The sequence below is a fragment of the Pundamilia nyererei genome, unplaced genomic scaffold, assembly GCF_000239375.1.
Source record: "Pundamilia nyererei isolate P.nyererei 1_Seehausen unplaced genomic scaffold, PunNye1.0 scaffold00280, whole genome shotgun sequence".
Classification (NCBI taxonomy): Eukaryota; Metazoa; Chordata; class Actinopteri; order Cichliformes; family Cichlidae; genus Pundamilia; species Pundamilia nyererei.
In genome coordinates this window covers 598070-610944 of record NW_005187681.1, presented here as the reverse complement: position 1 = coordinate 610944, position 12875 = coordinate 598070, and the positions used below count along the sequence as shown (strand labels likewise).

The window sequence follows — 12875 nt, the reverse complement described above, 5'->3', positions numbered from 1 at the left end:
GAACTTGAGTTTTAAGTATATTTACTTTGTAGCCAGAAAGCGTACCAAATTTTCCTAACATTTCTGTGAGCTGCATAAAAGAGTTTGTGGGGTTTTTGAGGGCTATCAACACGTCCTCTGCAAACAGACTAATTACATGCTCTTGTTTATTGATTTCTATTCCTGTTATTAGGGAGTCTTGTCTAATCATTTGTGCCAATGGCTCAATATACAAGGCAAATAAGGTTGGACTTAAACAGCAACCCTGTCTAGTTCCTCTCTCTAGTTGGAATGTCTTTGTCAATGAGCCGTTAACTTTTAGTCTTGCAGTCGGTTTGTCATAGAGAGATTTAATACATTGGATTGATTTCATAGTGAACCCGAACTTTGCCATGGTTAGGTACAGGAAGTCCCAGCTGACTCGATCGAAGGCTTTTTCTGCGTCTAAACTTATCAACGCAGCCGGTATCTTGTCTTTATGTATTTGGTGTATGATGTGTCCTTCTGATATTGTCTTGTGCCTGTCTATTTTTGACAAAACCTGCTTGGTCCTCATCTATCAGGTCTGGTATAAACGACTGACGCCTATTTGATAGGATTGTAGGGTCGATTTTATAATCAACATTTAACACTGATATAGGCCTGTAATTTTGGCAGTATTCTCTTTGTTTTTGTGGTTTTGGCAGCAACGTGATAATTGCCTCCCTCCAAGAGGAGAGAATCACATGTTTAGTGTGAGTCCAATTAAGAGTCTGGTGGAGTAAGGGTATCAATTCTTTTTTCAAATTTCTTGTAGCATTCGGCAGGAAACCCATCACTGCCTGGTGCCTTGTTTGTTCTTAATTTTCCAATCGCTTGCTGTCATGCGATCATTTTGTATTGTTCCAATAGAGGGTGGATCTAAGGCATCTAAAAATGTTTTGATATCATTTAGGTCATTATTAGTAAGTGCATTTTGGGTATACAGGTCCTTATAATAATCGGTAAAGATACTTTCTATCTCTTCTAGGTTATGTGCCATTTGTTCTGTCTTAGAATTATACAATTTGTTGACTGTTGTTTCTGTAAACATCTTGCCAATAGCCGTGCAGCTTTAGGGCCTGATTCATAGTAGCTCTGTTTTACATATCTTGCTTTTACTTCTGTTTCATATAAGAGTAAATTATTAATTTTCTTCTTAATATCTTTCATTTGTTGTTGTATCTTGACATCTACCTTGCGTTTGTGTTTATTCTCCAATTGTGACATTTCAACTACATACTCGTTATATTGCTTCATCCTTTCTCTTTTAAGGTTACTTGATATTGCGATTAGTTTCCCACGTATAACTGCCTTCAAACAGTCCCATAGAAAAACTGGATCTTTTTCACCGTTGTCATTTTCTTCTACATATGTTTTGACATCTTTTTGTATTTGTTCTACCACAGATTTATTGTTTAATAGCCCCACATTTAGTCTCCATATTGTGTTTCTTGGTCTACCTTTAAGATAGATTTTTAAGTAGATAGCACTATGGTCCGACACATCTGCCACTCCAATCCAACAATCTGTTATTATATCTCTATTCCCTTTTTGCATAAAGAAGTAGTCTATTCTTGAATATACATAATGTGTTGCTGAATAATGACTATAATTCCTCTGTAGCAGATGGAAAGCTCTCCAGACATCAAAATAATTAATGTCTTCCAATGTATATCTTACTCATTTTGGAATTGAATTTGTATTTTTCTTCAGGCTGGTTGTGTCCAAATGACTATCTAATATCACATTGAAATCTCCTCCACATACCTTCTGCTTGTAGCACAAGAATATCAAAAATTTATGTGAAGAATTCCTTATTACTTTCAGGGGGGCATACACATTCATCAATGTGACCAGTGTTTGATGAAACACACCCTTCACTATAACATATCTACCTTCCTTATCCTTTATTTCTTTGTGAGATTGAAACTTAAGAGAGTTAGTTATCAGAATTGCAACCCCTCTTTTCCTAGAGTTTGTGTGAGAGCTGTAAAAGGTGTTTTTGAACCCACATTTCCTCAGTTTTTCATGTTCTATTTTTGATAAATGAGTTTCTTGTAGGAAAGTTATCTGTGTCTTCTCCTTTTTCAGTTTAGTCATAATCTTGGCCCTTTTAACTGGGTTAAAGATTCCATTAACATTTAAGGACATACACTTTATTTCTTCATGTGTAGTGAGCATTATCCTTTTGTGATTTACTGGCTGTCTTTTGAGACCCCCACAGGCACTCCATTGAACCCTTGTTTAAACAAAACATTTTCATTAACAAGTTACAAGTTAGTTTAACTATGTACAGATAAGAGGACTTCAATAAAGAGGTACCAGCCACCTTCCCCACCTGTTGTTCCTCTCTTTGTTTTTGGGGGGTATGTCTCTCATATTGAAAGGGCCCCCCTCCAGTAATGAGATATGACTCACGAAAGATTGTCACACTCATACTAGTCCTTATTATTATATTATATAGTCCATCCCTAGCCAACTTTGTGTTTCCATGTAATCCTACCAGACACACCTTAAATCCATCTTGTTGTCATACGTCTCCATATACGCCTCTCATGCATGGTTATCGTTATGCTGAAATTCTTGAAGTCTCTCACGAGCTCGCCTGCGAGCCACCCCAGCAAACGTGGGCCGGACCGGTTTCCATGTCGCTGCCCCGGTTGACAGACGTCCCTCTGTGCTCTCTCTCTCTCCTGGCTGTTTATCCCTTTTTCCACGTTGTATCCTCTCACTTGCAGGTCGTTAGCAGCCTCCTCTGCTTTGCCACACGTTTTCACTCCATTTGGCCAATGGACTTGCATCTTGCTGAGAGGAGTCTGGAAGCGGATGCCTTCTTTCTTTAATATCTTTTTGATATTCACGTATGCTTTACGTTCTTGCACCATTCTTGCCGAATAGTCGTGGTCAAAATAAACCCTGCTTCCGTCCAGAGTGACTATTGACCTTTTTATGTATCATCTCTTTGGTTGTGAATTGTTGGAAATTGACAACGACTGACCTCGGGGGGAGACCTGCTGCCGGTTTCGGGGTTAACGCTCGGTGTGCGTGTTGAATCTGGAGGTTGATGTTAATATTAAGCTCCTCCCTGAGCCAGACTTCCAGAAACTGGGCCAGCGATTCTGCCTTAGATTCGGTTCCCTCTTGTATCCCGTAGATCCGCAGATTGTTACGTCTGGATCACAGTTCCAAGTCATCCAATTTGGTCACCATCGATTTTTGTTCTCTCATTAGTTCTGTCAGGGTTTGATTGGCCTCGTGGCTCCACGTCTCTATTTCTTCTGTGTGCGTCAGCGCAGCTTCTAATTTCCCTTCTTGTTCTCTAAGTTCTGTAGTCATGCTCTTAAACTGCTGGTCGATGTCTTCTTTGAATTTAGACAGTTCGTGTCTCATTTGGCCGGTAATTTCTTCTTTGAATGTCATGAAGTCTGATTTCAATTCGTTTTGGAGTGATTGAATTTGTTTGCTAATACAATCCAGTCCGTTTTGAAACGCGGCCATATTAGCTTCAGGTGCTAGCTTGTCCTCGTTGTTCGGGTGTTTTATGTCTTTACCTTGGGTGTCCGTAGTTCTTTTATTCTTTGCTTTGTTGTCCCTCCGCTCATCTTCCAAAGTTGTTTTGTCTCACGCTTTAATTCATGTTTTAGCGGAGTTTATCTACTTGGCTTGCGGGAGCTCTGTACTTATGCGACCGTACTGCTCTACCGCCACACCGGAAGCCCCCTAGGTTTACATTTTATTTGTTCAAATTTTACAAAGGGTCATAATTCAATAAGCTCATATTCTCACAGTCATTGAAGGTTTCTCATTTATATAAGTATAATTAGAGCCCACTATTCAAAGACATGCATGTTAGGTTGTCTGATGATTCTGAATTGGTCCTGGTCATACTGTCCTTTCCAAGCATACAGCACTTTGTTCTATAGACCTGCTACGAGCCATTTGTTTCCTGTACACTGTTACAGGAGCCCGGTCTGCATTGCTGGCAGTAAGTTGGACTCCTCCAGGGCTGCTCTTTGTCACCGAGTCTGTGCACAGTTTTTATGGACAGAATTTCTAGGGAGGGAAAGAAGAAACTGACGGACTTATTGGGGGCGTGGCCACAGTGAGCCGGACCCTGCACCGGCCCGTTGTGGTAAAGAGAGAGGGCATAGTGTAAAAGCAGAGCTCTCGATTTACCTGCAGATCTACTTTCCTAATCTAACCGTCTGTGACGCAGCATTTTGAGTTCTTATGCTGAATATGTGCTTAGTTATCGTGTTGCCATTATTAGTTAGGATTTAGTTGAGTTTTATACTTGTTTAGGTTTCCATCGATGTCCCCCTCTGTAAGTCTGTCCTTGTCTTCATGTCTACATCTCTCAGTGTTTCCTGGTTTATTTTGAAAGAGTCGTGTGTTTCTTTGTTCAGTGTGTTTAGTTTCACTTCCCCTGCAGCGTCATTATGTTCATTTCAGTCAGCTGTGTTTCCACTTCCTCCTGTCTGTATATAAGTCCTCTGTCTTCCTCTCTGTGGTACGTCCCTTCACGTCTTATCAAAGTTCATTCATAGTTATCACAGTTTAGTCACAGTTATTATAGTCTGTCACTGCTCATGCTGCTTTATTTTTGTATTCATGTTCACAGCCTAAATAAACAGTGTGCCTTTTTTTAAAAAAAACTTAGTTCCACCTCCTTCCCTCTCTGCTCTTGGGTCCACTGCATCATCACATTGGCGTACCCCGCCGTGACAGTGGCTGGCCTCTTCCTTAGAGATAGAGTAGGGCAGACTGAGGAGACACTGCTGAGAGACATTTGATTGGAGCTCTGGAGGAGATGGCTTTGAGACAGGGAGGTCTGGGTGTTCCTGCCGTAGCCACAAGCTAGTGTTCAGGCATGGTACAAAGCAAGGAAATACTTACTCTGAATAATCAGTCAGACTTATTGTAAATTGTGGACCACACACACCAAATTTCATTTTAAGTGTTCAACAAAAGGGACGTGAGACAACAGAGCCAAAGCGCACCACTGTAAAGGAAAATGTCTTGCCTAATTTATGGTATACAAAAAGAAACACAACTTCATAAAGACAATTAATAGATCAAAAATAATTCAGGAAATGTGATTATTTTTTCCATGTAACTTGGAATTAGTCAAATTAATTATCCAACTATAGCCAGCTACACCTAAATGAAATGAACTGTGTTTCTAGAAGATGTTCCTTAAACGCAGACATGAGCACACTCCTGATCATAGGCAATGGAAAAAAAGCCACATAACCTTGATGACAGCTGGTCCCTGGGATACCCATCAAGATAGTTCTCATGCCACACGTCATCGTTGCCTCTTGGTCATGCTTTATTCAATTCAATTTAATACAGTGCCAAATCACAACAACAGTCGCCTCAAGGCGCTTTATATTGTACAGTAGACCCTATAATAATGGTAAATGGACTGGTTCTTATATAACGCTTTTCTACTCATCTGAGCACTCAAAGCGCTTTACACAACTTGTGCATTCACCCATATTCGTAAAAGCACATTTTTCTAAATGCTTTATAGCTAACATTCACACACATTCATACTCCGATGGATGCATTGGAGAGCAATTTGGGGTTAGTATCTTGCCCAAGGATATTTGGCATGCAGACTAGGGGAAGCCAGGAATCGAACCACCAACCTTCCGATCAGTAGATGACCTGCTCTACCACCTGAGCTACAGCCAGAGATAATAGATACAGAGAAAAACCCAACAATCATATGACCCCCTATGAGCAAGCACTTTGGCGACAGTGGGAAGGAAAAACTCCCTTTTAACAGGAAGAAACCTCCAGCAGAACCAGGCTCAGGGAGGGGCGGGGCCATCTGCTGTGATTGGTTGGGGTGAGAGAAGGAAGACAGGATAAAGACATGCTGTGGAAGAGAGACAGAGGTTAATAACAGATATGATTCAATGCAGAGAGGTCTGTTAATACATAGTGAGTGAGAAAGGTGACTGGAAAGGAAAAACTCAATGCATCATGGGAATCCCCCGGCAGCCTACGTCTATCGCAGCATAACTAAGGGAGGATTCAGGGTCACCTGGTCCAGCCCTAACTATATGCTTTAGCAAAAAGGAAAGTTTGAAGCCTAATCTTGAAAGTAGAGATAGTGTCTGTCTCCTGAATCCAAACTGGAAGCTGGTTCCACAGAAGAGGGGCCTGAAAACTGAAGGCTCTCCTGTCTCTACCACCTGAGAGCATCTCTGTATGACATTATAAGGCTCATTAAGCTTGAGTCAGACAAACTGACTGGAGATTATTTTTTAAATAAAGAGGAGTTTAGTATTTTGGCCCTGGGTTAGACACAGGAGATAGTTTGATTGTACTGTCATGAACTTTAACATTTAACTGTAGAGTTTGAAATGTAGCTCTAGGGTTTCTTTACGGTTTCTCTAAGCACTGCATGGTCTGTACTTGGATTAGCTGAGAATCCACTTGGAAGATCGGCAAGTGTCTGGAAGATTTCCTCCTTGAAAAAATTGCCCTTGTTGTAGCATGATTGAGTTCAGATTTTTGGAAATGACCTTATAACCCCTCCAACAGATTGATAGGTAGCAACATTTAATTCATTTCTGACAACTGCTGATGTCTCCAGACCAGCAAACAGCCAGACAAGGCCGTACGTGCTGATGATCCAGTAACTTGCAGCACTGTTAGCTTGCTGAGGCTGCATAGCAGGCTGAGGAGACGCTCCTGAGAGACAGCTTATGTTTGCTTTATTTTTCCTTTTTGTCACAAAGTCTGTTTAGTATGATTTACTCACATATTGAAGAATCTGCAGCTGTGGCACAGCTTTTGCATTGAGTTGGTTGATGGCTGTATTAAGTCTGTGCTTTGTACCAATGTGTCTACAGTTACTGACCTCATCATAGCTCCCAGAAAATAATGGGAGGAGCGGTGTTGGATGATGGACCTCCTGGAGTGAAGGCGCCAGATGGAGGCTGGGGTTGGGCAGTGTTGGCGGGATGCTTCGTCATCACTGGCTTCTCATACGCGTTCCCCAAGGCTGTCAGCATCTTCTTCAAGGACCTTATTCAAGAGTTTGAGGTTGGCTACAGTGCCACAGCTTGGATCTCCTCAATACTGCTTGCCATGCTATATGGCACAGGTACCCAAGTATAACACATGAAACTGCTAATAACTGATTGCACACGTATTCTGTGTACTGACCGATGAACTGTGTTCTTAGGCCCTCTGTGCAGCGTGCTGGTCAACAGATTTGGCTGTAGGCCGGTGATGATGGTTGGAGGAGTCTTTGCTTCAGTGGGAATGATTCTGGCTTCCTTTGCCAAAAGCATCACACATATTTACCTCTGCACTGGAGTTATTACAGGTAGAGTCACAAAAAGTGTTAAATATTTAGACTTTGTGAACAAATTTATGCTCAGAGTGGCAAGTACTAGTCTGTCTGTCTTAATTGAATAATTGATCCAATAATCAATTAATGATTCATTAACCCTGCAATGTGACTCATTTCTCTATACTTGCGTCTCTCTGCAGGTCTGGGTCTAGCAATGAACTTCCAGCCATCTCTGATAATGTTGAACTGCTACTTCAGTGAGAAGCGTCCTCTAGCCAATGGCTTGGCAGCAGCAGGCAGCCCTGTGGCGCTATGCTGTCTGTCTCCATTGGGGCAGAGTCTCCAAAACCAGTATGGTTGGCGGGGTGGATTCCTTATACTAGGAGGCATGCTGTTCAACTGCTGTGCCTGTGGTGCTCTCATGCGGCCCCTGTCCACCCCTAAGAAGTCCCAGATGCTGGAAGAAAACACTCTGCTGGCTGCAGACAAACCGAAGGCAAAGAAGAAACTATTGGACTTCAGTGTGTTCAAGGACAGAGGTTTTGTAATCTATGCCATTGCAGCTTCTGTGATGGTGCTAGGCTTGTTTGTGCCGCCTGTGTTTGTGGTCAGTTATGCTAAAGGCCTTGGCTACAAGGACACCAACTCAGCACTGCTGCTCTCGATCTTAGGATTTGTTGATATGTTTGCCCGACCTGCATCAGGACTCATAGCAGGCATGAAGCGTGTGCGGCCTCGAAGCGTCTATCTCTTCAGCTTCGCTATGATCTTCAATGGGTGCACTGACATCATAGGATCGCAGGTAACATTGCAGTCAAGTCCTCTTCAAGTAGAATGCTTCCAGTTGGCGAGTTGTCTTAATGATTGCAGATCTGGGTCGTAATAAGTGAATATTGTAAACTGGGCCGTATACGTAGTGTGAAACCTGTTGTCTCATTTCAGGCAAAGAACTATGCTGGGCTGGTGGTCTTCTGTATTTTCTTTGGTATATCATACGGGATGGTTGGAGCACTTCAGTTTGAGGTCCTCATGGCCATTGTGGGGAAAGAGAAGTTTTCCAGTGCCATCGGCCTGGTGCTGCTAATGGAAGCTGTTGCTGTGCTGGTGGGACCTCCTGGAGCAGGTCAGAGTATCCAAGCAATGATGGTGCTCTCTCTGTTACCATCCCGCCCACATTTAGAGTAAAATATCTCATCTGTATAATAACACCTAATCCTCAGATTATCAGTTTAATCTGCATCTCTTCACATCTGCATGGGAAAATGTCCGAGGACAGGGTTGCAACCACCATGTTGCCCTCGATGCAAAACAGTATTAATGATAATTATTAAAATAATAGAAAGCTAGTACGGTGGGGTTTTTCTGGATGGGTTTATACTGTGAAGTTTACTACTTAATCACCTCAGCCAACATGAGTAGATCCAGACTTAAAGTGTTTGAGCTTCAGATGCTTTTAAGCTAGCTATAGCTGTCCCAGCACTTCCCGAAGAACATCAGCTGTCATGTCTTTTACAGAGATGTTGACTTTGTGTATCTGTTTAAGATAAAACCAAAAATAACAACCCTTGGTTCATCCATAGTCAGTGACAAACACTAGGTCATGTACTCGGCTCCATCTTTCTAACACGCATGGACACAAACCAACCGTTACATGTGTCCCTTTCTTAGTATACTCCTTGTTTTTATAAAGTGATCACGGGAACAATGAACAACATTCATACTAACACTGTTGCACTCTCCACCAGGTCGGCTCCTGGACGCTACCCATCAGTACATGTACGTGTTCCTGTTGGCGGGCTGTGAAGTGACAGTATCTGCCTTTGTCATTGCCACCGGGAACTTTCTTTGCATTAGGAGGGAACGAGAAGATGGACAGGCTAAGATTGAGATGGCCGTAAGCGCCGCTGAGCTGGAGGGCCTCAACCAGGCGGCAAACGAAGAACACGATGGAGGCAAAAAGGAGCAGACGGGAAAAGAAAATGGAAAAGTCCGTGTTTTGAAAGTCCAGGAAGACATGACTGTGACGGAGGCACCAGAAGACACCGGGAATTAACATTAGTATTAGCGAGATAGCATAAATTGTACCGATAGGACACAGAAAGATCTGATGCTACGGTAAAAAAAAGAAAGAACTGACATTTGATCACAAATGTATATCCAAGTGTCACAGGTTCACTAGCTGCTTTCAGCTGAAATGGCTCTAACGCCCCACACCTGTAAGAGGAAAAACTCATCACCAGTTTTGAGTGTAGAATCATCTTTTTAGTTATCGGTCTTATTCATCTGTAAAAAACATCCTACAGCTGCTTTCAATCACATCTCCGAGTCTGTGAGCAGACGCAGCTCGTCTTCAGGGTGAAGCTTGACGTGCTAATAAAAGAAAACATGTTTGCAGCTCAGTCTGTGGGTTCCTCTGGGTCATTTGTGCAACGGTTTCTTGGTAAATTATACAAGAACAGGAAACATATTTAGAAAGAATGGCTGTTGTCATCCAACATGCCCATAAAAGGCTTCACGATATACTGCTGCTGTTCACCTGCTTGTCTTACTCTGCTGGACAGTCGTCTGTTTCACATATAAAGTGCTGTTTCTTATTATTTTAATGTGCTGAATCCAAACCTGACAATTAAAATATCTGATTAGCTGCTGTCTCCAAGACATTTATTTTTACACTACATGTTGTTTAGATGAGTTTTTTATATGTGTTTGGTAATATCTGACCTTTCATTATGAAACAATAATCAGAGAAACGTCAACACAGATTAGTCTTAATATGAAAGCACAGCAGGGTTATTGCAGCCCCGCCCTCACATTGTGAGCAATGCTGTGACGTTTCTCAGTTACAATAATGTGACATAACTCCTGCCGTTGGTGTCACTGTGTCTGTAAACATAACTGGAAACAGGCATGTAGAGTGGCCCAGTGTTAACAATCCATTCAAAGTTTGCCTGACACCCACTGAGGTCATCAAAGTCCGTCCACCGTCTTCCACCTATCAGGGTCGTTGGGGGGCTGGAGCCTATCACAGCTGTCATAGGGCGAGAGGCGGGGTCCACCCTGGACAGGTCGCCAGCCCGTGGCAGGGCTAACACACAGACAACCATTCACACCGATCCCCACTAACTGCATGTCTTTCTGGGAGGAAGCCGGAGAGAACAGACTCCACACAGACCCCGGCCTGATGGGGTTAGGGTCCTGAGTTCGATACCCTAACCTGGAACTGAACTCAGGACAGTGCTAACTGTCAGGACAGTGTAACCACTGTGCTGCCCGTTATCAGAGACAAATATAAATCAATGATAAGTCCTCAAAGTCAACTTGATGATTTATTGGTGGAAACTTGACAAAAAGCTTTAGAACCTACAAACTGTCATGTGCTGTTTGTCCATTTACAGAAAATACTGTAGAAAGATTTTAAACACGTCACCTCTGACCTCACTTTGACATTTCTACCTCCCTCCCAAGGATCCTTACATCAGTACTGTGAAGACAAAGTGAACAACTTACCTATAATACATGTAGTATATTATATAATAGCTCAAGCTGCCCAGTTATTCTCCCTCCTACATGTGTTTGGAGCAATACCCTGATTTTTGCTGCACTACAAACTTTGAACTTTATGTCGTTTCAGCTCCTTCTTGCGTTCGCTCCTGCCTGATGCTGTTACAGAGCTGCTCTGTGCGTGACTCTCTCAGACCAACATCAGAGCGCGCACACTGCTGCAGCTCCGTCTGTTTTCCTGGCTCATGTGTACACAGCAGAGATGTGATGAAGGAGCGTAGCAGAGCGCACAGGTTCACATCAAAAACACAACAGCAGAGCCTTTTCACAGCAGAGATGGAGCTTTATTACAGTCGACTGTAAGACGCATTCATATAAAAACCCAATGCACTACTTCTGAAAAAGAGGCACGCACTCTGGTTGGTGCAGACGGTGCTGTCACAGCACCAGGATGACAGAGTCCTTCAGCTTCTCATTTGCTGCCCTCAAGGAGGCGCAGCGACTCCTGAATCATGTTCAGACTCTTGTCCACTGGTACGTCACAAAAACCCAAACACACTTTAATATTATAAATGTTTCACAGTGCAGAAACAATACGAACTCAAAAGTAAGAATATTATATATACAGTGAAAGAACTTTTGGTGAAATATACCCAATGATGTGTTTGCCCAACACAATGCTTCTTTGTGATAGAGCAGAGAAACCTGGGACGCTCGGGGGAAACCCAACCCCTGCAAAGGTGTCTTCTTAAGTTTAACTCACACTCAGGCTTGTATCCGGACGCCTGCGATGCATCGAAACGTGCTCTGTGCAATCTTTTATGTTACATTTAGCTTTTTATTGCCAAAGTCCATCCCTACACCAAATCAAGACAACCTTCTGCTCTCCCGGGTGCGTCTAACATTTATGCTCGGGTTCTGCCCAAACAACCGGCTCCACGCTGCAGGAGAAACAAGGACATCAGCTCATCTACACACCTGCAGCTCATTTACTAACTTGCAATAAGATAAAGATGTTAGCGTCGCCACCATAGCAGCATAGCTATGTTGCAGCTAGCCTGCTAACTTTAGCACTTTAAAAATCCTGTTTAAAAACAACAACAAAAAACCAGTGCTGAGTTTTTCACCGAAGCAAAAAGATTTACCTGCCAGCTTGAATAAACTAAAAACAGTACATGAGTGATTTTTAGCCAACGGTAAAAAAAGATGGAAAACAGCATGCAGCTGGAAATGTGATGTCATGCTGTAAGCTGGCCTCTCAGCTGCTGTCTCTGGGCTGCTGCTAGCTCACATACACGAGCAGCAGGATGCCTGGTTTAGAGTTACTCGCTAACACAAACAGCTGAATCAATCAGGAGCGTGTGGGGATGGCTGTCGGCGACAACACTAACAAATGAGACGAAATGAAAACTGAACGTGTGAACAGTGCGCCCGCCCTCAGACCGAGACGCTCCTATTCAGAGTTCTCACTGACAAACCGTCCAGTGAGGAAGGCTGATGCAGCGGTCCGTGAGGTCCTCATGGTTTGGATCAGCCTGCTGCGGTGCCGGGTCAGCCCTGATAAACTAGTTCAAGTGGCCCCAAAAGTAAAGAGCCCTGAAAACCAACAGTCTGGATTCAGATCACAAAGGTAAATGGAAAAGCATCAGAGGGTCAGTCTGTGACTGGAGCTGGAGCCGTAGACGTTATGGTGGAGATCAGGGCTCGGACTGCTTGTATTGTTGGTGCTCGTTGAGGAGCTTGTAGCTGGAGACCAGAGGATGGTACCTCAGACACCACCTGACGGAGACACAGAGCAGCAGCCAGTGTCAGAACAGACCATGACGCTCCAAAACACAGCTGTCCCCACAGCCGGCGTCCGACCGAGACAGCAGGCTGAAGAGCTGCACCAAACACGGCGAGAACACTGGAAGGGACTTACCCCGCGCTGCCGCTGTCACACGAGGACATGGCGAGCGTCTACTTGGTGTGATGCTCGTAGGGAATGCTATTCTGAGGTTGAGGGAAGAGAGAGAACAGAGTCAATATGTCAGAATCCAAACACACAACTCAGCAACAC

At 43.3% G+C, this 12875-nt stretch overlaps 2 protein-coding genes across 3 annotated transcripts in view; one reads left to right on the top strand and one right to left on the bottom strand.

The window, feature by feature from the left end:
* Window positions 1–9953, top strand: part of LOC102212594 (monocarboxylate transporter 4-like) — a 13127-nt gene extending 3174 nt beyond the window's left edge. For both annotated transcript variants that reach the window (XM_005750617.1, XM_005750618.1), the window contains 5 exons: window positions 6870–7123; window positions 7205–7348; window positions 7516–8117; window positions 8258–8438; window positions 9061–9953. In XM_005750617.1, coding sequence (XP_005750674.1) covers window positions 6901–7123; window positions 7205–7348; window positions 7516–8117; window positions 8258–8438; window positions 9061–9368 — 1458 coding nt within the window. In that variant the 5' untranslated portion in view covers window positions 6870–6900 and the 3' untranslated portion in view covers window positions 9369–9953. The remainder of the gene's footprint in view (window positions 1–6869; window positions 7124–7204; window positions 7349–7515; window positions 8118–8257; window positions 8439–9060) is intronic.
* A 669-nt stretch (window positions 9954–10622) lies between these two features.
* Window positions 10623–12875, bottom strand: part of LOC102211647 (casein kinase I isoform delta-B) — a 6571-nt gene continuing 4318 nt past the window's right edge. Inside the window, exons 7-8 of the mRNA XM_005750613.1 lie at window positions 12738–12808; window positions 10623–12595 (exon numbers count right to left, since the gene is read on the bottom strand). Coding sequence (XP_005750670.1) covers window positions 12776–12808 — 33 coding nt within the window. The 3' untranslated portion in view covers window positions 10623–12595; window positions 12738–12775. The remainder of the gene's footprint in view (window positions 12596–12737; window positions 12809–12875) is intronic.